Source organism: Idiotropiscis lumnitzeri, chromosome 20 (assembly GCF_059441095.1).
Source record: "Idiotropiscis lumnitzeri isolate Australia: NSW breed Sydney's pygmy pipehorse chromosome 20, RoL_Ilum_1.0, whole genome shotgun sequence".
Lineage (NCBI taxonomy): Eukaryota > Metazoa > Chordata > Actinopteri > Syngnathiformes > Syngnathidae > Idiotropiscis > Idiotropiscis lumnitzeri.
The window spans coordinates 4,945,801-4,973,133 of NC_142410.1; the positions used below are offsets into that span (position 1 = coordinate 4,945,801).

The following is a 27,333-nucleotide window of genomic DNA, read 5'->3' on the forward strand; positions in this document are numbered from 1 at the left end:
ATTTCCGCTGACAGGAGGTTCCGAACCACGCCAGACTCGCACTCCCGTGTGTGTTGTCGGGCAGTACCGTCACGTTTATTCTCCATCACCGAACCTTATTCAACCACCTTGAAGAAACTGGGACTGTTTAAACCACAATTAAGTGTTTTCTTTGTCTTCGGGCAAGCAAGCTCTTGCACAAAAAAAGCGCGTTGAGTGGGTTGCAGTTGGCGCTTGCAAGAGTCCGCGCGGATTAACCAAGACCTGCCGCCGACACCAGCAGCACCGAGCCGAGTGGCGTCCTCAAGCAGCCGGATAAAGGTAAGCGGGGAATGCCCTTTCTTCGGCGGAGGGAACGTCGAACAAAGAACACAATAAGGCGTTTTTGTCATTTTTATTTTCGTTTTTGTGCGAGTAATTGTGTTTTACTGAACCCATGATGGGGAAAATCCCTGTACTAAATCCTATGTGAATGCACAAATAGAAACGTTGGTTTGACTGCATGCTTTTAAACAGGCCAATTAGTGGATATGTTAAATATGTGTTGTGTTAGTAATTGACCTCATTGCACCTGTGCGGTGTCGTCAAACGTCGATTTCTCCGTGAAATATATAAATCAATTATATTTCCGATATATTAGTCTTCCTAAATATTTCTGTGTGGAAATGTCGTTATGGAAAAGTATAAAGAACACTAATGTTCAAATTATAAATTTTTTAAAGGCTGGAAGCCTGCGCATGCGCACATGCTGGGCACGTGAACACAACATTTGGCATAGACGGGTCAGTATTTCTTGTTCTTTTTTTTCATGGTAATTGATTTCTTCAGATGGTGAATGTGTTGCTTTTGCTCACCAAAAATGATACAATGAAAATAAAGATTACATAATGGTCACTTCACCCCTGAATCACTGAATTGAACCACTAAAGTAAATCATAACACACATATCTGTATGTATACCTGAGAGGGGATATAAAAAGTCTGAACACCCCTGTTCAAATGTCTGTTTTTGTGATGCTGTACATAAAAATAAGACCAAAACAAATAATTCAACCACCTCTAACTTCATGGGTGTCAATCTATAAAATGAACTGAGATACTACGGTTGCATACCTTATTATAAGTGGGGAGTGTGGCTGTGTGCAGAATTAACCACCTGCATTCAAACATGTTAAATGGGAGTTAGCACACACCCAGCACCTTTTAACGTGCCTTTGATTAACCCCGAATAGAGTTCAGACGAGAAAGCTTAAGACATCTCACAATGACAGCCATGGAGTGCAGAGAGTTCACACATCACCGGCAGGTTGTTATACGGTATCGGTGAGAAGAAAGGTTCAAAATAATTTGCAAGGCATTAAATGTGCTGGAGAACACGGTGGAGAAAATGCAGCCTTAAAAAAAAAAAAATCTTTGTATTGTGCATTCCCAAGACCTGAACACCCCCCACCCCAAAGCCAATGAAAAGATGAGAGGATAACTGGTGATGTAGGCTGTCAGAGGCCAAACGCAACATTGAATTTCTGACAAGTACTATCTGTTTGTGACCACAATCTCCTGGCCTCTTCATACTGAATGTCTGGCAAGACCAAAGAAAAAAAATAAACATAGAAATCCTCCAAACACTTTCGAAAAGGTTTTCTGAGGTGATTAAACCAAAGTTGAACTTTTTGGCCGTAATACCAAAATGTGTATTTGGTGAAAACATAATATTCCTCATCACCATAAAAAAATAAAAATACATAAAGAAAATTATCATCCCTTGTAGTAAAGCGTCACAGAGGAAGCACAATGCATTTGCGCTGTTTTTCTTAAGCTGCTGTAGTCAAGGTGATAAAACAAAACCTACGGGCTTCTTCTAGAATACATAAAATACCAGGAAAAGCCTGCCAGAACATCAGAACTTGAGTTACGCCTAATCAGAGGCACTTTCAATGGTGGCCAGTGTGTGTTGACTCAAATGTGATTAGTTAATCGCGAAGACGGGTCACATCCCAGTTTATTAGAGGATATGCACATTTGTGCAGCCAGATTCTCTCTGTTGTTTATTTTTTACTTTTCCTCTCTAAAATCTCTCTCTGACTTTTTTAAGTTGAGTTGTTGAAGTTACTGGTGACATTGATAGAAGAACCTTTGACAATAGTTAGGTAGCTTTTTATTTATTTATTTATTTATTTTAATTTTTTTTTTAAACATCACAAAAAGCCTGACATTTCAACTGGGGTGTGTAAACTCTTTGTATCCACTGTGTAGAAATAGCCAATATTTTTAATTAATATTGCTCGTTTAAAAATGTGAAAGAACTGCAATGATGACTGTGTATTAAACGTATATCACATATCTTTCATTTTAGCTTTTGCCGCGACGAAAGATATTTCTTATCAGTTTTTAATTTGGGTGTTAGAGGATTAAGTTAAGTATTCCTAAAGCTGTCTCTGAAATCCCTGACTGAAATGATATAATTTTTCATGACTTATTACAAGTGTATTCTTAATACAGTACTTTGCCAGTTTGTCCTTTGCCTCACATTTCTTAAATCAGATGGATTTGCGGGGTGTACCTTTTTATAGTATCGTGTGCGCATTCCGGACTATTTTTGCGTTATTCATAACAATCGTCAGCGTCGCCTCAACCTCATTCGTCATTGACGACTGAATCATGTCATCAGGGTAGTTACGTACGCTACACAGTTAAAAATAGCACATTTACTTTTAGAAAATGCTAAAAATATGTCGCCCAACACAGACACGCGCACATTGAAAGATCTCAACAACTAATGGGTGGTCTGTCATGGGGACTATAGTGTGTGTTAGTTGGTTGGTGAATACACACACTTCTCCTGGGAGGGATCGCAGCATGTTGCCTCGAGCCATACTGTGCTAGTCGCTATACATGTCATTAATTTTTTAATTAGAAGCTGCTCATATTCTATCGGGATTATTTTAGGTGTGATGGTAGTAAGTGGTTTATTATTCTTATTAGTTTATTTGTTTTTGTTTTTTGCTAAAAAATTTAGCCAATTGGGTATTTTGCATATTTTATATTATTATATATTTTCTGGTTGCTATGGTAATTGGCAATGTACTGTAAATCTGATCAACTCTGTAATTAAGATGATCAAGCGTTTAAATAGCAGTTTTAATTCCGCTCTCATCGTTCTACGCCATTTCCCTTGTTGCCATGGCAATGCACCGGGGGGAAAAAAGTGAGGAACCGCTCACGGTTGTCTTGGATACGGCAGTTTTCTCTGTAAAGTAATGAGAGGAGTTGAACCTGTGGGAGCACGGGGTTATTTTTAGGCCTGACGCCAGGCTCCATATGTGGATTAAGACTTGTTGGGCTGCTGCTTTTGTGTGTGTGTGCGTGTTTGTGTGTTTACACGCTGCTAGGCGGTTGTCACATGGACACCTGGGCTAGCATTTGTCATTGCTCAAGGCCTGGAATGTATACGGCATGCATGACATTTCTTAGTATTTGCATAAGAAGGGCTGAACGACTCATAAAAATAACGTTATTGTAATTTCTCTTCACCTCAATTTTGCAATTAGTTTCTCTTCCCATGTTTTTCTTTTAACAAACACAAGCAGTGAACTAATCTGTGTATATATATATATATATATATATATATATATATATATATATATTTTACTATTATTTTTTTTCATTATTATTCATTTTATTTAGTTTTTGGGGGGGATGAAATTACTCATCTGTTTGCTAATTATTTTTTAATTTTATTTTTTTAAGGGTAGAGCAAGTTCACTGTCAACTAGTGTTTAACAGGATCCTTGTTTGTGCGATATTCAGGTTTTACAGCATTATTACGGGCAATTCTAAAAAATTTGAGGAGGGTTGTCCAATGCTTGAATTTCCGAGATTAGGTCGGAGCTTGCTCCTGAGCAGCGAGGTTTCCTGCACCCTGGAAGTTAGATTCCTATGTAAGCGGATTGACATTCAATGTGCGTCCCAATTAAGTGATCAGCATTCCTGAGCATGTCGGTGTCACCAGCTGGAGATGACGCAATGTTGATCAAGCAGTTTGCCGCAAGGATGACTGAGCATGGCAATGTTTTTGAAAATGACGACATAGTAAAAGTCCAGGCATGGCAAGGTAGGTGTGCCGTGAGCTGCTAGTTTCTGTCGCATGTCATCAATTGGCTCGTAGTTAATTGGCTCTTTTTACACATTTGACAGCTAAGAAATTCAGAAATGTTACATGTTGACCAAAGGAATCCTACAAGATTGTGCCAGCGACAATAAAGTTCTTTCCTTGAAGTTAAGCGAGATCTTAAACAGTCTTTTATTGTTTTGACATAGTGTGTTACAACATCTGGGCTTTCAGTACGTTCTTGGTTTGTGTACTTACAATTGAATCAGGACTTGGAGCGCGACTGATGCCGTTTATGAGGTTACATGGACGTAATAATGGACAAGAACACAAACTGAGAAATGGCATGTGACTTTACAGTTAAATTGCGTTAGTGATTAGCTCCAGCCAGAAGTGGGTAGTGAATCACATGCTACTTTTGTTGAAGTAAATTTGGGGATACGTTGCACTTGTCAGAGTAGTTTTAGATTTTTTTAAATTTTTTTTTTTTTTTATAACTATTGCTTGTGTTTTTTTTTTTGTTTTTTTTTACTTTCAGTTCCGCTCCCTACTTTTGACATTTGTTGTAAACCAACGACAAACCCTGTATCTTACTACAATATTGCACAGGCTGAATGTAAAAAGGTAATCAATCTCCGTCTCTCTACTCTCCTCAAGGATACCTATTAACTTCTTTATTTTAGACCTTGATTACAATTGTCAATGCCACAACAAACTTAAATAAAAACTGAAACCAACCGAGATGAAGCAATCCCAATGCAATTCATTTTACCACAATGCTAAAGTAATCAGTGATCCGAAAAAAGCAGTTCACAACTCCAGTTTGTTCCAAATTCCCAACAAACCTCTGCTGAAATCGGCTTTGGCTGCCGTGTGGCCTCTACATACTTCAACGAGCTTTGTCATTTCCCTGCGCAAACACAGGATCTCGTGGGCGGAACGCTAACGTGGCATTAAGGACCAAATCCACGATCAATTTTCCCAAAGCCCTTACAGCGTTTGAGAGCGATCAATCAATATCACAATACTTGTAAGTGTAACTACAGCCCTTCAACCATTAAATCATTAAATAACGTAAGACTCTTCCTTATTATGTGATCCAGTGTTTGGCGTGATCGATGCTTACTTTGGTTAACCAAACCATGAGAAGACTGGAAATGAACGGTAACGCTGTTGGTGTTCAGTGTTGATGACGCAATCATTTAAAAGTTGTACGTGAGGTTGGGACTCATTTATTTATTCAAGATTGACCCTTTCGAGGGTTGAGGGTGCCGTAGTACTGCTTCTGAGATATTGTCATAGCAACCAGAAATTAGCATCTTCCCCCCGTGGCATCTCTGGTTCAACAGCTGCGTACTTTTCGTCATCCCTATTATTTCAACCCGTTCACCTCCTGTCAGACCTCCCACTTGATATGTTGCCACAACTACCGCAGTCTTATTTTTTTCTCCTCCTTATTGCATGACTATCTGCTGTTTATATTCCCGCGAGCCCATATCGCGATTTAAAGTGTGGATTTCGCCAAACATCACCCGACTAGCCAGTTTTGGATTCCCGGGTGTTCGTTCTCATGCTGCCTGATGTTAAATGGATCAATTAGAATGAAGAGATCCTCTCTAAGCCAAACGTTGGCCAGCCTGCCCACTCACCCGCTCGTTCAGTCTTTCCATCTGTTAGTAATATTCCCCCACGGACACAAGGGCAGTAACTGCAGGGATGTCTATTAATAGTTCCAAAGTGAGTTAGATAGCAGTTAGTGTGGGTGGGAGCTTGTTTAGACAGATTGGAATCACGATAGTTGTGACTGCTGTGATGGAAAGAAGGCATTTGATATCGTTATCACGGCAAAGAGTAGCACAGTCTGCTGAATTTTCATCTTAACTGATTTATAAAATTGATCAAACCTCACTTATGACAAATTTTAAAATGAGTACCAAATCACATAGCACACACTTAAAAATCTGTGTTTTTCTCCTGCATAAGCATTCTGGTGTAGTACTCATACTGACCAGTGAGTGGCAGTACCGTGCAACAGAGCATCCAATCCAATTTGCTCGCTGTAGGAACGCTTTCATTCTACTTAACATCACAATCACAGAGTCCACGGCTTGTACTTCCTCGGTTGGCAACGGACACAATCGTAATTACTGGACACGATTCACATTCGCTTGTTGGGCATGGCGGTTTTCGGAAACATTTCTGGAGGCGAGTGGATTGACTCTTGCAACACACCTCACCCTTCTGGCTAATCTTTTAGGATAATCTTTCGAGCCATCTGATAATCAGGCCTTTGTTGACTTTGGTCGTCAAGATCAAATTTGGCCAGATTATCTTGCCTTAGACTTCAGATCATCATTGGAGACAAATTATTCAACCAAATTATTCATGCGGGGATTTAAAGATCAGCACCAAGATTATTCGCGCATCTCTTTGTTTTCAGCAAGCTGTCTTTGTGCCGGAGAGTTTGCATTCATTTGCCAAGTTATGTCTTGAATTTTTCTTTCATGTCTCTTTTGCTTCACAGGTGTGACCAAGCAAGTTTGGCGGAGGACACAAAGAAGAAACAAACCATAAAATGCCCGTGGCAACCACTTTTTCTGACTCCGGTAAGTTGCTTCTTCAGCTGTGACAAGAGCATCTGTGTAAAATGTGGACTCTCAGCAGGGGACTCTTTGCACACCTGCATAGTAAATTAATGCAGCCCAAGACAACAAATAATTTTCAAATATCATGGTCACTATGAGAAAAGCTAATCATTTGATGATGCCTATCATGTCGAGTGCCTTGAGGAGCGTGTTGAAAGAGCGCGAGTGATAGTGAAAGCTTTGTGTCTAATCCGGCACTCCAGACGTGAATCTCATCTCACCAGTTCTAATGTGACTTAATGAGCTGGATAATGGTTCGCTCCAACTCCAGTCCTAAATTAGCCACGCCTCAGAGGATTTTTCTGATGTACGCTTTGAAGCCCGCCACTCGTGCATATCCACTTTACGTCACTGTTAGACCTCCACTTGGCGACAAAAGCATTGCCGCTTCAAATCTTTAATTCCGTCTGGATCGTGAGCAATCACTTCGGCCTGCCGCACACCGATCAGGTTTTGAGGCTCCTCATACAATGTATAATTCATCGAACCACAAAAACATGGTGCGATTGTCAAGAAAGGTCTTTTGAAATTCGAGCTCCTTCTTGGCTTAATGTGAAGTGCTATCAGTTTGTTACACACTTCTGTAATAAAAAAAATGACAAAGTCTATTGCTCTCTGTGAAGACACTTTTACTATCGTGATTTTTCACGAGAATTATCAGCTATGCTGCAACAAGGAAGGAAGGTACGGAATGCATGCATAGCAATTTGCAACACGTCATTTCAATCTCTGCAAGTGTTTACGTTTACAGATGATCATTTCTACAAGTACGGCTATCCTGGAAATCACAATGTCCCACCACAAGGTTGGCCGCACCTGCTCTAATGTATCGCAGTCAAACAGCAAAGGTAGCATAATATATCATAATGTTGCTGAGTATTTGGTGTAATATTTTGCTGTTCAGCATTCGCACAAAGTGTGGCGGTCCGCTTGACTGGGAGTGAATTTAAAATGTGTGAATTGTCCTCAAGCCAAGGGCTCAGTTTGGCATTACAAAACAAACTGTTCCAAGCCAGCGTAAGTACTTTATTCATTTCACAAAGGCATTTTTCAAGTTATATTATAACAGCTGACCTATTCGTCACCTTCACACATTTCTACCCTCGTGCGCAAAACACTCATTTAATGATTCTCAATGTGCGTTGGCAAGGCTGCCGATTTGCGGTGACGTTTGCCCGTCAGTGATGTCATCTCAGCGACGGTCTATTGCTCATTTATGATTCTTCTCCCTTTTGTACCGCCTCCTTTGACCAATCTGTTTCTCGCAAACCAGCTCAGTGCTACTCGTCTCCCCCCAGTTAACCCCCACAGGGTAGCCTCCAGCTATATTGCCCCGCCTCCTTCCCTTCCCTCCCTTCCTCCTCCCCGAATTCGCATCACACTTCCTATTTTCTTCCCCACTCCCCTTTTACGTGTCGCCCTCTCGCTCTCGCTTTCTCTTGGTCCACTCGTGCACACAAGCCTGTCATCCGCATTCATTCATGCGGAGGAGAAGACGCTCAGTCAGCCGTAGCTCACACACATGCACGTCAAGAGCAGGTGGAGAGGGAGGAAAGAGCCAGGAGCTATTTGGCAGGAGGAGGAGGAGGAGGGAGTGAGCGCAGCCTCCCACACACATTATTGGGTGTGGGGGTGTGTGTGTGTGTGTGTGTGTGTGTGTGTGTGTGTGTGAGCGCACCGTAGTGAGGTGTTGGTCACCATGGCTGGCAGTCTGTTTGGAAGACTCTCCCTTGAGGAGGGCGACTCTGCCTTCTCCCTGGAGGGCCTGGAAATGAAGCTCGGGGGTGAAGGTAAGAACACGGTTGTCTACCTGCACGGGGCGTGTGCGCCATTAAATGTTTTGTGGCGTGTTAACCAGGATGACCTGTATGCAATAATTGGCACAGGTTTACGAATGCACCGAAAAAGTTGACATCACGGTTAAGTCAATGACCTGGAGTCCGTTTGTACATCTTTAGCGATGATGACAAGTAGCGACAGAATGGGCCCCAGGGCAGCATTGGCATGCACAGGAGCGCAAAACAAGGACAGCGATGGATGCATAAAGATGGCAAGACTGTCACACGGTGTCAGCAGCGGTCGCAGTGCTGTCTTTTCATTAGCATTGGCCGGCTTGAGTGCAATGGAGCGTGACAGGAAGTGGGATAAAGTTGTGTTGTTGTGAAAAGTTACTTTGACGCAGCCTCTTCTACTTTGGATGCTGATGGACAGAATAAAGGTTTGGCTGAAGTTTAGTTGATATCTGCGTGTCAAAATTGCTGTGTGGCTTATTTGGCCTTTTCTATAATGTGCTTATATGTCCTTACTTATTGTTATAAACTGCTTCTAATTGTCCGTTCATCATGGGAAGCCGTTCTCACGCACACACAAACACGCAGTTCACATTTTTTTTTTTTTTAAACTTGCAATGTCCAAAGCACAACTGTGGAAATACATTAACGTCACTGGACGGTGACAATGCATTTTTCCTTTGGTGTCGACTTAAAACACGCATTTGCCAATAACATAGAGTTGAACATACCATACACGTGCCGTTTCTAATTGACAAAGTTCATTAATATTGCATAGTGCTCCATACTGTACATTAATATCCTCTGTGTGCGTGCGTGTGTGTGTGTCCAGCGTTATTGACATGCTATGTGCCTACATAAATTGTCAGCTGTGACCCATGCAAGGGTTGCCTTCAATTGTTAAAGTCACATCTAAAATGGTCATGGCTGCCAGATTAATTTAGGTGGCGTCACGGCTCATGGCGTCGATTTTAAATACGCGTAAAGTCACATTGTTGTAAGTGTAGTGCATATGCCACGCCGTGTTCTGTGTTGCACCAAAGCTTCTGCGTTGTAATGTGACTTGACAGTTGTGACAGCCGTAATGAATCCCATTTTCTGGAAAAAAAAAAAAAAAAGCATCTGAGTTTGTGTGTGCGCGCACATTGTACATTCATGATGGGTGATGAGCTCATTCTCACGCAGTCGTGCTTTAATGAGAGACACCACGTCTTAACGTGTCATTGTTCACAACCTTCACGTTGTCACATTTTGCTTTCTATCTCACAAGTGTATGCAAATCCATACGCTTCTCACGGTGAAACATGGACCTGCAAAATAGTTTTCACATTTGAAGTGTTGTACCATTGAAGAAAGTGGGCTGGTTTAGCCTATCAGAGATCATTTTTGGGCTCTCGAGAGAACGCGACAGTTGAAATCTGCTCGGGCTTCCGATACGCGCTGATGTGCTGACACTTGCAATTATTTCGCCACATTGTTCGCTGACAATATATTAGAGCAGTCGAGCTGCGCACAAACCGGACAGGCCGCGCTCGAAACAAAAAATTGATTGCATTAGGAGTTTGTGTGGATGAAATCTTCACTGTGACATTTCTCGTCGCACTGGGTGGCGTTGGACCGCTTCCTTCTGACCTTCAGTCGGCTCGTTAGATGATTGGCCATGATGAGTGAGGGATGGGTTGCTTGAAAGGACACTTTTTTTTTTTTTTTTAAAGTCCACTGTCCTTGTCATTGATTCTTCTGAAGATGAAACGTTGGCGTTTTTAAAAATCCTTCCTCTATTTTGGAGTCAGCCAGTCATCCCTTAAATCACCTCTTAACTGGAGCACAAAATAGGGAGCATGCAACTCCGAATCTGACCACACTCCGCCGGATTTAAGAATTCATTTTCAGAAAATTCTTACACTGCCCACAAGTCCGAGAATCTCTTCTTCACTACTTGACTCTCTCTTTATATCAACACCGTTGACGAGCGTGTCGACTCAGTTATATTAAATTGTTATCTTCAAATGTTTATGCATTGAAGCTCCCGACTGATTGCACTCTGCAAGCGCGTCAGCGTGGAAAGTCTCAACACTCAGTAGAACAACTAATAAACACCCCATTAAGTCAGAAATGAAGCCACAATAAAATGTTTCACTCTCTCTCTTGCTTAGACATCCATCTTCAGCAACCTGAGAAGTTGGTCATAGTGACGTTATCTGCAAGGATTTATTTGACCGTCAGAAATCGAAGTGAGCGGCATTCTGTACCACGTGGCGGCTCGAAGGACCCCTTGAGAATCAGCTTTGCACACCTCTCAGCCTCCTCTTTGTGTCCCTCGTTGCCACTCCATAGCAACAAGACACCCTTCACTAAATTCTTTGTAAGAGGTTCATGCCCCCCCCCCCCCTGCTGTGCTCTAAGCACAAACGATCGGCCCAGATTGTTTAGCCGCCTCTGTGACATTGGTTTTAATTGTAACTCTCCTTGGAGCGGCCAACAGCCACTTTTAATTTGCTTTGCTTGTAATTGCACGTCCTTATTTGTTGACAAGACATTGTATTCTTATTAGAAGCGATCTGAATGGCTCGTCCTCTTGAACTTTCCTTCAAGGGTGTGATTTGAAGTCATGAATCATGTGCTTGGCGAATTTACTTCTCAACCTGTTAGCTGTTCGAAGCTTGCTCAGGTGTGTATTTATATTTATTTATTTTTTTCCTGAAATGAAGTGCACTATAGTGCCTTGAGTCGAGACCGACTTTTCGGCACCCAATCCATTGTTTGGACTATTTATTTATTTAGATTTGATTCGAGTGACCTAATTCAGTTCACAACTAGCAACCGTTTTGTACGTGGTGAAGAATTCTTCAAAAAAAGACTTCAAGCTGACCGTTGGCACGCCCAGTTAAAGTTTACAGTCCAACTAAACATAAAACTAAGAGAATTACACACTGTGCATTTAAAACGACCACTTGGCTCGCTTTAGTTTACCGCAGTCCATCGTGGACAGACATTGCTCTTTATTTTGTCAATTTGTCTCTTGTTGCTGGTTTTTCAATAACCGCATAAAACGATCTGGTATTAGTGAGAACACTGTACATTGTCGCATTTGTGAAGAATAAACAGAGAGAGTCATCCAAAAAAGCGGCAAAAAGAAAAAGCCCGATGTGATTAAAGAGAATTAGGCAGGGACGTGTAAAATGAGCCCGCTACTCTGATGTGCGCTGTCGGGTGCAAATCTGGCATTCGCTCCTGTTGTTGGAGGCCAAACGCAAAGAAAACACTTGACTGCAGAAGACTCCTTCAATTAATAACTCAATTTACTTTGAAATTATCCTGCGAGAGGGCGGAAGGACTGCGTAATGAATGATCAAGGTCATCGGCTTCTGTCGCTGTTATTGCCTGTCTGGCTTCCGTCTCGTCTCGAGAGGAAAGCCAAGATGTGACTTGTGTCCTCATTCTGACTTTGAGGGCCGGCTCAACATGTGGCACCGATTAGCGCGGTTGTCTAAATGTGGAGACGTGAAGCGAAGTGCGAATTGTTAAAGTGCTTGTAATCACTCACTCGGCTCCCTTTGTAAATCACACTTTCTCCAATAGAGTGCCAATCATTTAATTTCCTCCGAGGCTGAAAGACTCTGTTTTGGGTTAAATGGACAGATTTAGATGGCTGCTAAATCTTGTGTTTTGTTTTGTTTATTTCTTTTATTGTAACAACAACAACCAAAAAAGGCTCAAGTCAAAAACTACCACACTAAAAATCAAATTTGATTATTTTTAACTGGATAGGTTTGTGTGTTCTGAAGGCAAGATAAGGAAGTGTATTTTGTAATGTTGGTTTCATTGGATTATGTCTGACATGGAAGTGATTTTTGTTTCTTTTTTTTTTTGTATTAGAATAAAAACAAAAGGCAAATTAATTGGTCCCTTTTCCATTTTTAGATTTTCGATTGCCAACGTAAATTAGAGAATACAGTAGATGTATTTTGCCGCACGCACAACCCTGCATGTTGTTTACCTTGCCATTTCTAGTTGCATAATATGTAAATGTGCTGCTTTGATGTGACAGGCTCACTAGACAAAGAATAATTGGCGAAACTGTAAAATGTCAAATTTCGTTAGTTTTATCCTGTTCGATTCTCAGTTGGCATCATTGTGATCTGCACGTGCGGGTTTGAATCCCATCCTCGTCGGGGAAAGATTTATGCCACTTAAAACTGCTACTTTTGTGATATTTGAGTTGAGTCAGACAGTTGCGTTCGTTTCTTTCTGAAGATAAATATTGATGTAGCTTTGTATTATCGTGACAGCTTCTCATACCGAGTTCTGTGATTTTTGTTTCGCGTTGACGTATGAGTCTTTATCACATGCTGTTATTCCTATTTGGTCCAAGTGAGCTCGTAAAACAAAGTTGTTTGACGTAGCGCTTGTACGTTGGCAGTATTTTTCAGTTTCACAGTTATTTGTAGGCTTTCTCCCAACCATTAAATATGTATTGCTGTCTTAACAAAAGAAAAGGAGCTAAATAACGTACACAAAGACAATTACACATGCTTGCTTGTTAGTGGAGACGAAACCACTTCATATTAAATGCATGTGCTAAATAAAACAACAGAAAAAAAGTTCGTCTTGAGTGATCATCTGTTTACTGTCCACTCATATGTAGCGTTCCAATTATCCGTGTGTGTGTTGTTCCGCAAGTTTGTGTTGTCTGAAAGACCAGTTGCACAAAGCTGTGTTTTCACCGTTAAGCCAACAAATTAGCTGCGACTGAATTATTAAATAAGTTCTTTTCTTGTTTTGTGTCTTGTGTAGTCATGCATCAGGCTTTGGACACGCTGAGTGACAGCATCAGCTCTACAACTGCCAACGATCTGGACCTCATCTTCCTCAAAGGCATCATGGAGAGCCCAATGGTGAGAGCAAAAAAAAAAAAAAAAAAAATCATACTCCAAAATTTGTAGTGTGAACACACTCAACAAATTGTTCTTTCAAAGTGGCGTGGAAACAGTTATGTCCGTGAGTGGCAGACATTTGGTGCTCAATAAGTTTTGTAGTGCTATTGTCACTAGAAGTGGAGCCTTGTTAAGGTCCTTGTTGAAAACCTTGAAAGCAAGATTGGCATTAGCATGAGGTAGTCCATTTATTTATAAAGCTGTTTGTGATGGTTGTATGGTTTTACCCTTGATCGGATTACATTTTGTTCTCTTGGCTGAGGAATAAAAGTTGAATTTCGATCTCAGTGTGTAGCTTTTCCAAAATGTAACTGTCAGGTTTAATCACCTAAGCATTCACTGAACATAGGCTAAATTAATGGAAGGAAGACAAGAGTTGATCTTTTACTCGCGAGGAGAACGAACGGAGGTGTGCTCAGTTACATCTCCAACTTCGTTCTGGAGCACACTCCGCTGAGCCCTCTATTTTATTAGGGAAGTCCCTAACAATACAATGTATTTGCACTAAGGGATGAAGGGGGGCGCACCAGCAGGAACATGTAAACATCTCAGACACAAGAGGAAAGACAGACATCAATGTCAGTCATCCACTGATTGAAAAGGCAGATATGCCTTTTAATGCTCTGGTACTAAAGTCTCAGTCCTTTTGTTTCAGAGGTGTGTATCGGCACACCTCCTTTGATGTTGCAGACGTTGATCCAGTCCTCAGGCATCCGCTTCTCAGTGAAGTCTTATCATCCATATGGTCAAACATAGGTCACGCTGTGGAACAATTCTTTTGCAATACTAATAGAGTAAAATATGGGATAAAATATATCTTCAACCTAACAGTAACCAACGCAATTACAAAGTGCCTCGCAGTTCTGACACGTTGTCCCGCCCTAAAACTTCTCCGACTTCCTTCTTTGAAGTGCATTATTAAAAAAAATTAAATTTTGCAGCGATGATGTAAACCCATTCTTGCCTTACGAATCACAACTTGCACATAAAATTAACCTAAAAAAAAAATTTACCTTTGAAATATCCATACACGAATTGAATAGGCCCTGCAATGACAGACGGTCTTCTCGGTGGTTGTTCTCATATTCTGTCGCTTTACTTGCCAAGAGTAAAGACCAAAAAAACAAAACAAGAAGTAACATGTGCTGTGGTATTGCAAATGCATTCAAGGAAAGACATGTTCGTTTATGAAATGTCTTGTCTTAATAATAATGATGACGGTGTTTCTTTCTAAAAGCGAGCAACAAGCTATTACCTCAATCTAGAAAAACCGGGCCTGAACGGCTTTGTAAGGTACGAGCACCTTGGAGGAAATTTCAGAGATTAACTTGAAGAGACTAATGTGCTCAGGCATGCTATGAGTGGATGTGGCTCGTGGAATGATGCCGGACATTTTTTTTTTATTTCCCAGGGTTATAGACACTCTTTCCTCCTTTGCTGGATCCATGAACACTTAACAAACGGTGGCGTGCTGAGCGAGAAGCCTCACGTGATTCTGCCGCGAGATGACTTTGTTGAATTGCATTGATTGCACCGCGCTCACAATAGAATGTAGCAATCAGCCCAGTCCGTAACCACTATGTACTGAACCCGATCAGTGATTGGAGTCACAATACGCTCAACGTGACTCATCACAAGACGGTAGGCTGAAAGTTCAAACTCACTGACCGAGTGAGTCAAATGCACCCAGAGTTGGACACGTTTCATATTACCTTTCATGGTTTCCCCGAACAAGCATGTTTGATAAAAACAATACTCTTTCCCCGTTTTATGACAGCGTGACATTTAGCTGGAAGTGCTGCATTAGAAATCAGGTCGTTAAGGTTTACGTTCAGGTTTAGGTTGAGTTGTCTGCAGGGTATTTTAGTGACCAATCCAATCACCCGTGATCGAACGTATTGTAGATCAAATCGGAGCTCATGAACTGAAAGGCAATCTCGTGTCGATGGCGCCATGAAATATCATTCATAACACTTACCGGGCCGGCAATCAGTTTTCATCGGGAAATTTTATGACTTGATATATTCCGAGAATAAGAGGACAACGCTTTATTCCTACACCCTGTATATCCTATTGGAAATGGACAGACCACAATAAATAATATACAAGCGTGATGGTGTTATTAATATAATGCTTTAGAGATTCTGTAAGTTTGCATGAATCAACGTGGCCATGCTTGCATGTTGTCCAAAAGCCAGCGGCTGACAGATTGCTCCATCAGGTTACAGTAAATTGCGCTTGTTTTGATTCGCTTTTAATGAGTAACGATTGTCTTGGTCCATGGAAATAAGAATTTTAATTGGAGCTCAAAGTCATGCTAGATTGCTGTTTATGTATCATAAAGCATATGTGTATTATGCACACAGTTGCAGGATTCATTGATTTCAATTTGGAAAAAAAAAAAAGGCACATTCGTGAAGATCCATAACTTGCATAGGGTGAGCGAAGAACTCATTTGCTGCTGAACCTGGATCAGAATTATAAAACCCCTACGTCCTTGACTGTAGAGAAGGAGAAAGTGAAAGATTGATGCTTCCCTGAAATATTAATGTGTCTCGGAACACACAGGCAAAATGTACATGGCATGGGATCAAGGCACAAGTTTGTGCTGAGGTGTTTTTTTTTTTTTTGTGTGTATTTTCACATTAGTCGTGATGAAAGTGTTATTTGTCATATCATGTTGGTTTCACTGTAAATTAGATGCCAACGAGCAGTCCAAGAAAAGACGGAAAATATACGTACGGTAAGACTTCAACTCGTTGTACCATCTGCTTTCTCCTCATCAAAACCAAGGCTCACGAGCGCTTTGAGGAGCCCAAGCTGGAGGCGGTGCGGGAGAACAACGTGGAGCTGGTCCAGGACATCCTCAAGGAGCTCAGTCCTCTGGCACACCGGAGCCAAGCAGCCGACGAGCTGGCCCGCATCCTGAAGGAGCCTCACTTTCAGGTCTTTAAAACAAGAGCTGTAAATCTCACTGCAAACTAGAGGCGTGCGGCATGGAACGGCCGGAGTTTATGCTTAATGACGCATGCTGTGCCAGCGTCGATGCGATTGATTTGGAGTGAAGTGAGCTCAAGCCAGAGCGTCTTTATATTTACATTGTAGCATGATCTTGCCATCGTCTCGTTGTCATTCTCAACATTTTACACCATCTTTTTTTCTCTCTCTTAAAGTCTCTGCTGGAGACTCATGATTCTGTGGCTTCCAAAAACTACGAGACTCCTCCTCCTAGTCCTTGTGCCTTCATGGACGCAGCCCTCAACAACCAACCCGTGCCCCCTGACGCTGTGAGGATGGTGGGCATCCGCAAGGTGTCCGGCGAGCATCTGGTGAGTGGATGATAAATTCACTCGCGCTGGAAATGAAAGGAGAGAAGAGTGATCAATCCAGCAAGCTGATAAAATGTTTTAAAATTTCCACACACATTGCAGTGCAGTGAGGATTTTTTTATTTATTTATTTTTTTATTTTGTCGCCCTGTTGAAAAGCAGGGAAAAAATGATTCCACATCATGACACAAAATAGAGTGGATTTATCTGTTGTCACTTCATTAGGTTGTTCATCGATACTCTGTGTCATTGCCAAGTTTAGTAATTGCTCTCCTTTCTGCCTTAAAATAGAGAAATCCCCACATAGTCACATTTCAGTATTCAAAAATGTCACCTATTTGTGTCTATTGGGAAAACTTTTTTTTTTTTTTGGTGGCCCGTCTAAAAAGGTGTGAAGGACACATGTTGCCGTGATACAGAGCAAAGTTTTTATGGTTAACAAAAAATCAACTAAATAAAACAAAAATCAAAAAGCATTTCAGTGAAGGAAATTAAATAAAAATGAGTGCTTTACAAAAAAAAAAAAAAAAACAACCTCAAACTAATACCTAACTAAAACTATAATTCTCGAATGGCGTTCATTTTCATCTTTGTCAATTATTTCATATATGATCTTTCGGTTTGTGTTTTTTTTTTTTTTTTTTTAAGTGTATTTCCGTATTACTGTTCGGCTGTTCAGAAAAACAGTTGTTTGTTAATTGTAGTTTACTATAAAATAAAATGCTTGGTTAACGCTACGGAAATCAACTAATACATAGCATTAAAAAAATAAATAAAAATGAATGAACCAGCCAAATTTTAAACTAACTGATTAAAAAAAATACAATAAAAAATACACGAACTAAACTAACTATATTGAAAACTCCAAAGCTATTATGACCCTTCCAAACAGACACCCTATGCAAGCCGGGGAGGTGGTGCATTTTAGCCTGGGTCCATAGTCGAAGTTACAGAGAGTCTACACGCACAATTGCAGTGCATTATTTTTTTATTGAGTTTTTCTCAAATCACCTGTAAAACATTTATTTTTAAGGGTAATTTTGTCAAATGACATTGAAATGAGATTAAATGGCTTCAGGATTATAGTTTTGGGTAAGATCACCATTTTCAAGTATGAATTCTAAACATTGTTGGAGGTGCACTGATGTATATTAAGCAATTTTGCTCAGTATGGAACGCTTTTGCGTTAAAGGGAGTGACGTTTCGCGTGGAGAGTGGCGAGCTTGTGATTGCCAGAATCCTCCACGGCGGCATGATTGACCAGCAAGGTCTGCTGCACGTGGGGGATATCATCAAGGAGGTGAATGGCAAGGAGGTGGGCAACGACCCCAAAGTGCTGCAGGAGATGCTCAAGGAGGCAAGTGGCAGCGTTGTACTGAAGATCCTGCCCAGCTACCAGGAGCCGCACACACCCAGACAGGTCAGTCCTCACAGCAAGAGCTTGTCCAAAATATTGTCTGGGCAAACTATCATTTGGGCGACAATGAAAAGTGGTCACTTGCATGCTAATTTATTTTTTTTTTTTGTGAAACCGCAGCCTGCAATATTTTGGCAGACCCAGCCTTAATAAATACAAATGAATTCAGAATACAACTCACAATCACGCAGAATGTTGTCGTTATAAATAAGTGGCAGCCCTTCACTTGTTTGTATTCAATTCACATTTAGTGCCTGTGTCACATAGTGTGTCACTTATCTCCCGTCTACTCCGTCATTTTGTTTTTGTTGCCGAATTCGGCCTTTCGCAGATGGGATGTAGGAAATGGAGATAAGGAATTCATTTATCGAGGCTTGTCTTTTAATGCCGGGTGCTTGGTCTTCTTAGCGCAACGCAGGTTTCTATTGGTTCATTTGCAAGTTGTCGCCACGGATTATGCACAGCTGACTTGGTGTGAAAAAAAAAATCACCTATCGTGATAAACCTGTTTTTTAAGTAGGACACCCGATAGTCTCTTAATTCTTGTTTACTGTTTCATGGTTGTTCATTTAATCATTTGCATCATTTTTGCTAGCTCATGCGTTTACTTGTTTCCTGCTGTATCGCGTGACCGAGCCGAGCGGGACTGTCAAAACGGTGGTCAAGAAGCTAACCTAGTTGTTGTTTTTGAAGATTTTTAAAGAAAAAAAAAATCAATCAACAAAGAGTTTGATATCATTGAGTCAACCTTTGCGGATTTCCATGGCCCAGACAGAACTCAATTTTTAGTACGTGCATGAACATTTTGATTTGGTGACCGTAAGATAAAGTGAATAAGGCATTTATGGATTTACGCTGACAATCAAATTGTGCAGTGGGATATTGTCTCCAATAGCTGAATCTTTTTTTTTTTTTTTTTTTTTATAGCCAAAAATAAAGCGATATTTTAATAAACTAGAAATTTCATTTTACAAACGGAGAGCTACCCAATTCACACGGCACCGAAGTCCTCGTCTGACATTTAATCAAATATGCAGTGAGCGTTTCAATATTAATATTTTCAGTGATGGCATTGAAGAGGAAAGTGGCTGCCAATTGTGTTTTGTCTGCCAATAAACATCAGCTTTCCAATTCATTGGTCTGCAAAGAAAGGCTCTTTTTGCCCCGAGCACAGACGCCATCGATATGAATATAATTGTTCCTCTGATAACGCCATGAATTAAGATTTTGATCTTTGTCTTGGACATTTTCTATTCTAGTGACATGTATTAAATAAAGTGGGCTTGTCAGAAGTGCCCTCGAACACCCCAATTGTAAAACGTAAACTCGCTCCGTTTGGATTTGAAAAGGTGCAGTCCTCTAGACAGTTTAATATATTTGCATGAGTCCGAGTATTATACAGTCTCGGCCACAGCCGCTGAGCTCATGCCTCGAAAACGTTGTTTAAACGCAACACGCACACAACAGTGTGTTTTTTTTTTTTTTTTAATGATCATACATCACTGGAGTATGAGAAAAGGCGTCAAGAGCAGAAAGGGGGGGGCAATGGTTTCCATGGTGACGCATTTTGTCTCTCTCGTTGTTGTATCACTGTCTCTCTTTCTTTCTCTCTCTCTCGCGCCTTCTTTCTCTCTGTTGGTGTCCTATCTTTGAACGTTGTGCTTATGAGCCTTAAGCTGTGACGGAGAGTAGATTTGATTGTTCTTCTGCCAAAGTGAATAACGCTCAGTCTTCATTTAAGAGTAAGCCAAAGTATGTGCCCATTTGTTTTGAATTCGCTTGTCCGTTATCCCAAATCTGTCTGTCTGTCATTGCAGGCTTTCGTCAAATGCCATTTCGACTACGACCCGTCCCACGATAACCTGATCCCATGTAAAGAAGCAGGACTGAGCTTCTGCAGTGGAGACATTTTGCAGATTTTCAACCAGGAAGACCTGAACTGGTGGCAGGTCATTACAGCCTCCCGCATACAGTTACATGCACAGGGTTGTTCAAAAGCACATGAGAGCTGTTTGTTGCTCTTTCTTAGGCCTGCCACATCCAGGGAGGTAGCGCCGGTTTAATTCCAAGTCAGCTCCTCGAGGAGAAGAGGAAAGCGTTTGTGAAAAGAGATCTGGAGCTTGTTACCACAGGTACGACCGAGACGACACGCCTCTTCTCGGCAGCCCGCAAACAACAGAGGGAAAGGAGAGAAACATTTCCAGTTATGCAGATTTGACCCCATGCTGCATAAACACACGGGGAACAAAGACAACATCTGCTCCGCTCAACATCATGTATGCATTTCACCCGTGCTGTCACCTCTCCAGTCTGGCTGCGAGCGCCAGAGTACTGGTAATGAGCACCCGCATGACTCGGGTGGCCCTGCTCAAGATGTCGGTTATTAAACTTTGCAATCAGCTGCGCTTGGATTGTCGATTGACGATCAATACTCATTTCGACGCAAATTAACAATTGGCCTTTTTCTCATGTTTGCATTTACTTTATCTAGAGTCCTGTATTATTTGGTGCCTTAATTTTGCAATCTTAAATTGGATGCATTTTTTTGTAAATATATCATTCACTATAACCAATTGTCTATAAATAATGCAACAAAAATTCAGTAACATAAACAATTACTTAATATGCTGAATACATATAATTAATTTTATTATGTAATTGGATAATTAATTATTTTTAAAAGTATGTTTTTTAAATTTGTAAAAAAAAAATAAAAAAAAATCATATACGCAGAATGCATTTCAGACCTGGCCCTGCTGTTTATTTAAAAAATCTGATATGGCCCTTGAGCCCGGCCTTGTTTTATATTGATGTGTTGTGTACACTTATTAACAACAGACAAAAGCTGTGTGGTGAGTCACAAAATTGCACTTCACTTTCTGGAGAACAAGTCATTGACATACTGTAAGTGCCCTTGGAACCACAGAAGGACACGTCACTTTTCATCGAAAACCAACCAACTGGCCCTTTCACAATATTGCCAATGAAGTTCAAGTGATATAACCAAACGTCTTTTGTTTTTTTTGTTTTTTTTCCCGGGTGGGGAGGCGGAGCTGTTAACACATAAATGTATGCCTCACAACAAAAGACATCATTCCCTGTATCTAATTAGGTAACACAAAGGAACGCTCTGAGTGCTTGTATGGTGCCATCTAGTGGTCACGTCTCCACATAACATCAGCTCCTTCCACTGCTCGTTGAAAATCGAGAATGCGGACATGTTCCTTAGTACTGTATGGAAATAGCTGGCAAAAAAAACTCCTGTTCAATCTGTTTTGGATTATCTCAGGTCCTTTGTGTGCTGGAGTGGGTGGCAAGAAGAAGAAAAAGATGATGTATTTAACCACCAAGAACGCAGGTACTTGAATCAGATCTCAGACTGGGGTGCATGAGCTTGGTGGCTTTTTTAAAATTGCATATTCTTTTACAGGAATGGGAAAAAAGAAAAAAAACTGCTCATCCTTAATTTTTCAAAGTGAAAAAGTTTTTTTTTGAAATTCTCTTGTTAGAGAGCCATATTTTCTTCCTTTGTTACACTTTAATTTTAATATACTATTTTGTAAGTAAAATAATGACAATTCTCATTTATAAAATGGGAATTTATCTTTTTTTTTTCTTGAAAATAAGCAGCTTTACGATACCTGGGACATTTAGAGCTGCATATGTGTGCTGTTTAATTGGCGTTAGGATTATGAGGGGGCCCTTGGAAAAATGGTCCCCGTACACAAAAGTGAAGAACCCACCCTTTAAAAGACTGCTTGACGTACACAGTATCAAATTCCTAATTCATTTTTTTTCTTTGCAAGAATTTGATCGTCACGAGCTTCGGATCTATGAAGAGGTCGCCAAGGTGCCTCCCTTCAGAAGGAAGACGCTGGTCCTGATTGGTGCGCAGGGCGTTGGCCGTCGCAGTTTAAAGAACAAGCTGCTGGTGATGGATCCCCAGCGGTACGGCACCACCATCCCTTGTGAGTCCAAATGCGCAACAACATCCAAAACTGCACATCCTGTTCATTAAGTTTCCTCTCAGAGCTTTCCGTTTGTTGTCACTAGTCACCAGCAGAAAACCAAAGGTGGACGAGAAAGACGGTCAGATGTATTCCTTCATGACGCGCAGCGAAATGGAGTGCGACATCAAAAACGGGCGTTTCCTGGAGCACGGCGAATACGACGGGAACTTGTATGGTACGAAAATCAACTCCATTCACGAGGTGACGGAAACGGGAAAGATCTGCATCCTGGATGTCAACCCTCAGGTAGCGGAATCATGTGCCACTCACAGAAAAAATTAAGGATTTTGGGCTTTGGTTGAAATTTCAGGGAACAACCTAATATAAACTAGAACCTTTCCAGGTGAAATGTTTGACCTCCAAAGTTTTGAATGACCTGTACGGTGAGAACTACAATCGCTCAAATACCTAATGTGTTTTCTCAAGGCTCTTAAAGTTCTGCGGACGTCTGAGTTCTTGCCATACGTCGTGTTCATTGAGGCTCCCGACTTTGAGGTCCTCAAGGCCATGAACAGGTCGGCAATAGAGTCGGGAGTGGTCACGAAACAGTTAACGGTGAGTGCAAATGTTCTAAAACGAAAGGCTACCAAGCGGCCAACACGCACTAACATAATCCTCCTCGACGTGCTCCCTTCAGGACTCGGAGCTGAAGAGGACGGTGGACGAGAGCGAGCGCATCAAGAGGGCCTACGGACATTACTTTGACCTCTGTATTGTCAACGACGGCCTAGAAGCCACCTTCCGAAGTCTACGCGCCGCCATGGAAAAACTGTTAAACGAGCAGCAGTGGGTGCCTGTCAGCTGGGTCTTTTGAGTTTGAGTGCAGAGCTGGAGAACGGCGGACCATTTCATTTAACGCCCACTGAGACATTCAGGGGCCAAAAATGTTAAGTGGCGTCTTTGAGCGGACTTGGTGTTCTTCTTAATTTGTCATCATTCTGTTGAGATTGAAACGGTTCTAGAGTGGGCTCTCGGTTTTTAGTGCAATCGTGTGCGTGGGTGTGCGCTAATCGCAAACTCGGTCACAGTACAGTAGGGACGGCCATCATTTGTGTGGGACTGATTGTTGATTGCCATGCACGCCACCACCACCCTTATTTATTCTTAGAGTGTGCTTGAAATTGAGAGGGACGTAACAGTCCGTGAGTAATTGACACAAAATAGAAACACATTTTTCAAAATGGCTATTTCTCTCAAATGTTGTTCACAACTCTGTCTGAATCTTTGGTGAGTTCATCACTCCACTTCACAGGTGTAGCATGTAAAGATGATGATTAAGAGAGCATGATCACTGCACGGGTGTTCTTCTGTTGTCAACCACGTAAGGCTGCTGTAAAATGTGCAGTTGTACGCTTTATGTGCAGGTCCAGGAACTGGAGCAGAGGCCAGTTGCTTGTGAAGAAAAATTCTGAGGTTTGAGTCAAATTTTTTTTTTTTTGAGGTTGCGAACATCATATGCCCAAACCCGAAAAACGGGCGGACCGTTACGGCTCGTTACCTGGGCCCTAACGCACTGCAATGCAATTTGCAGTTGTCCGTCCCATGAGATGGATAAAAACCGGTGGATATTCTTAGGCAGAATATGATATTTAGACAATTGCAGATGCATAAACATTGTAAAGAAAATGTTTGATTAGACTTCTCTTTTACGATGTCATACCCGTGAGGGTGATGCTATTTTGGCCAAAAGAGAGATGCTCACAAATGCAAATTTAGACAGATTTGTGGACCATGCCTGAGACATAATTCCTTTGTTGATTTAGAAAAAGTCCTAAATGGTTGAGTACAGCTTGTGAAAAATGGAAGCGAATATCAGCTGCAGCACCAGGATGACGCCAGAGCAGTGCTTGTATCAGACTGGCCGTTAGACTCGGCACAAAAACAGAGAATAACGAAGAATAATTTCTGCAAAGAACCGCAAATATGCATCTTGATGCTACTGGCCAGCAGAGGTGCTCTTGAGTCTGTTTTTTTTTTGGGGGGGTGAAAAGAACAGCAGCGATCAGCAAAATGATCTTAAGATAGATCCACCTGATGGCATTATCATTGCCAAGGAGTTCAGAACATTCAGAGAACCTTCCCATCCCATTCAAATTATTTCAAAGTGAACAATTCATCGGTAGATTGATGAGTTTTCCCCAGAGTTGATTGAAATCTATTGGAATGGCCAATCATCGTCGAGAGTAACGTATCGTTGATAAGTCAGTTATGTCGGAAGGGTCTATCTTTTTGCCTTCCAAATCTTAAATATGTAATGTAGTGAAATGTTTACATTGGATTGCTATCAGACAGACAAAGTAGGTGACGGTAACATACCAAATGGGACATTTGTATTGAATTACGTGTATTTTACCACCTCATCATTTAGTATGATTGTATTTAAGAAATGTGCTTTATTTGTGTTTCTTCACTCATCTGGGAACAAAAAAAAAAAAAAAAACAGCAATAGAAATAATTAGCACATTATACACATTGCTCCAGTTGTCTACATTAAACCGTAGAAAACTAGCCAATATCGACCAATTGACCGCAACCTGCTTGGTTTACTCGTACAAGCATTTGTAGCGCTGCCAATTGCAAATATGATGGTCGCAGAAAGGTAGACAAAGGAATCTGAAGACATTAGTTACCTTTTCATGTTCTGTTACAGCTGATGTCGTTATTCGTGACGTACAAGCAGTCCAATACTTATACTTTTGCCTTAACACGCTTCAAAAAGCCAAGGATTCATAGGATATTTAAAGACCTGTTCCAACAATACTGGCAACTTCGACGTATTTATTTTACCTTCACCTCATCGGTAGTGTATTGTAATAAAGATTCTAATGTCACTCAAAGACGAGTGTTGGTGTGACTGATGGTACATTTTTATCTTTGACGCACAGCAACAAAATGTTTATCAGAGAATCGCACTGTCTGTCGATAAATGTTCAGCTGAAAGATGCCCCGTGGGAGGGTGGGCGCACGTGGCTGCTGGTAGAGGGTGATGGCGGTCTCGACGGGCTCCTCCAGTGATGAAGAGCCAGAGGCAGCGTGATTGGATACATCTCATAAGCGGGGGGCGGGCCTCCTGGCCAAACGCTCGTCAGTTTGGGGTCAAACTGAAAGAGATTTGAATTTAAATTTGCAAAGTTAGGGAGAAAAAAAAAAAAAAAGAAATTCATTTTAACGGCTTATTTGTTGCCATGGTGATATCGGCTTGTTTTAGTTGTAATAGTAGACAAGGCCAGGTCTCTCCAAATAAGGCGGATGAATTGGTTGTAGAACTTAAAGTTAACTCGTTATCAACGGGCTGCTTTTGACAACCTTAATGCATGTAAATTGTATATAGAAATAATTTACTAACACCGCAGCTCTGCTTACCTTTTGGCTTTGGTGTGATCGTGTTTTGGCCGCAAAGTGGTGCAAAATCAACTTTACATAGTACGAGTCCTTTAATAATCTGTATTTAGTATGACACTGCATCACTCTTATTCTTATTCTAAAGAATTCCTTTCAAAATGTTTGCAAGTCCTTGGTCTAAAGATCTTTTATATAAGGTGGTTTACCCACCAGTGAGTAAGGCGGCGGGAGATCAATGGTGCTGTAGCGCGGAGGAACTCTGTCGTCATGTCTCTCCACAACCTCCGGACCTTCTGCTAGCGAAATGGCTTGGATGGAGGCGCCGCTGTCCTCTTGAACAGCTGCCACGGTGACATCAAACGCCGCTCTCTTCTTCTTGGCGTGCAAATAGAAGCAGAGGAGCACCACGGCGATGGACACCACCAAGCAAGGGAATCTGGCAGCCGGTGAGTTATGTGATTATTACTTCTTCAGCACTGCCTTGAGATACGAGTTGAATTTATTTCTTTACCAATCTGGTGACTTGCACCACCTGTATTTTAAAATCATTTTTGGTCAGTGATATGAATAGAAACGTCGATAAAGAATATATGCCTGTGAGTATTGCTTTGTCAATCTACATGTTTTGGCACCTTTTCTGTTTCAATAGCCTTTGCTTAAAATGACACTCACGTAATTGCAATTTATTGACCCCACTATGGCATGTTGCAGACCAACGTGGTTGTTAAATACGCAACATGAAATTGGCAGCATACAGTGAGTTGTGTTCACCGCCACTATATGGGACTTGCGTCTCAAATTTGCCAAAGTCAAAATAAATAAATCATGCGCATGGCAACCAGCTTCTTGAAAAAGATCTGAAGACTACTCACACATATTGAAATATATTCCCAATGGTCATGGCTCCCACACAGATGCTGTTGAAAACGAACAAAAAAGAATATTAATAATCGTATATTCGATTTTATTGTCGTTTACTGTTTGGGTAGTACTACTCAAATTCACTTTTCTATTCCAACTTATTGAACCGTAACATTTCTCTTTGTGCGCTGCATATCAAAACGGCGATGCGAATGAACACGTGTACAGAAAAAGCAAACAAACATACCACAGTCCATTTTGATCATGACAACATAAAACAAGTGAGCTGTTAAAAATGTGCCTGCATCGTGCAGGTGGTTCGGTACCTCAACTTATTGTGTCACGCCTCTTTTTATGCCGACAAACTCAAAAAGACTTGAGTTCAAACTGTCCCATGTGTGTGACCTGCAATAACCCCCGTAGGCCTTGCGCTGTCCACGATTACGTTCAAAATCACACAGGTGCACCACTGAAATTGTGTTTCAAATGTGAATGAGCAACATACTCTTTGGACCTTCGTCCTATAAATCTGTGGCTCATTGCCCCTTTCCATATCTGCTGAGTCCATAGAACTCATTTAAAAACTTTCGAACAAAATTCAACAAAACTTACTTAATAAATCGATATCTAATTAATGTGTACATATTAAGTCTTACCTGATGAAGGAATTCCAAACATAACTTAAAATGTCCTGAGCTTTGCGTGGCTCAAAAAAGGTGTAATCCGTCACTGGCAATGTGTTCCCATCTTCAAGCGGCTTTTTACAACGTTATTGTCTCGTTTAAAGCTGCAGGACTTCAACTTCCTGTTTAAGACATTTCCTGGGTAATGTCAGAAGTTTATGTTGCTCAATGAATGTTTAACTAACTGCGACACTTTGGCAAAAATGATGCTCGCCACGCTATTAAATGCTGGA

At 41.2% G+C, this 27,333-nt stretch overlaps 2 protein-coding genes across 4 annotated transcripts; one reads left to right on the forward strand and one right to left on the reverse strand.

Moving 5' to 3' along the window:
• mpp2b (MAGUK p55 scaffold protein 2b) lies at positions 1-25,068 on the forward strand. Of its 3 annotated transcripts, none has more exons than XM_088283743.1 (13): positions 1-300; positions 6,612-6,693; positions 13,320-13,420; positions 16,253-16,405; positions 16,633-16,788; positions 17,980-18,207; positions 20,022-20,153; positions 20,234-20,336; positions 21,494-21,562; positions 22,011-22,172; positions 22,258-22,460; positions 22,641-22,769; positions 22,852-25,068. In XM_088283743.1, exons 2-13 carry the CDS (start codon positions 6,663-6,665, stop codon positions 23,026-23,028), a joined length of 1,644 nt encoding a protein of 547 aa, XP_088139869.1. In that variant the 5' UTR covers positions 1-300; positions 6,612-6,662; the 3' UTR covers positions 23,029-25,068. The 3 variants fall into 3 exon arrangements, with proteins under 3 accessions (XP_088139869.1, XP_088139871.1, XP_088139868.1); XM_088283745.1 differs by lacking the exon at positions 1-300 and adding an exon at positions 4,050-4,090; XM_088283742.1 differs by lacking the exons at positions 1-300; positions 6,612-6,693 and adding an exon at positions 8,212-8,522.
• LOC148317224 (uncharacterized) lies at positions 24,806-27,205 on the reverse strand. Its single transcript, XM_088283747.1, has 4 exons — positions 27,074-27,205; positions 26,429-26,473; positions 25,767-25,992; positions 24,806-25,315 (listed from the first exon to the last, which is right to left on the reverse strand). The coding sequence occupies exons 2-4, from the start codon at positions 26,455-26,457 to the stop codon at positions 25,145-25,147; spliced, it is 426 nt and encodes a 141-aa protein (XP_088139873.1). The 5' UTR covers positions 26,458-26,473; positions 27,074-27,205; the 3' UTR covers positions 24,806-25,144.
• Positions 27,206-27,333: the final 128 nt, after the last annotated feature.

Coding starts and splice junctions, on each gene's coding strand:
- mpp2b (XM_088283742.1), top strand. CDS start 8,432: ATGGCTGGCAGTCTGTTTGGAAGACTCTCCCTTGAGGAGGGCGACTCT. Junction 20,154..20,233: donor AAGACCTGAACTGGTGGCAG/GTCATTACAGCC, acceptor GCTCTTTCTTAG/GCCTGCCACATCCAGGGAGG. Junction 20,337..21,493: donor TCTGGAGCTTGTTACCACAG/GTACGACCGAGA, acceptor GGATTATCTCAG/GTCCTTTGTGTGCTGGAGTG.
- LOC148317224 (XM_088283747.1), bottom strand. CDS start 26,457: ATGACCATTGGGAATATATTTCAATATGT. Junction 25,993..26,428: donor GGGAATATATTTCAATATGT/GTGAGTAGTCTT, acceptor ACCGGCTGCCAG/ATTCCCTTGCTTGGTGGTGT. Junction 25,316..25,766: donor TCCCGCCGCCTTACTCACTG/GTGGGTAAACCA, acceptor AATCTCTTTCAG/TTTGACCCCAAACTGACGAG.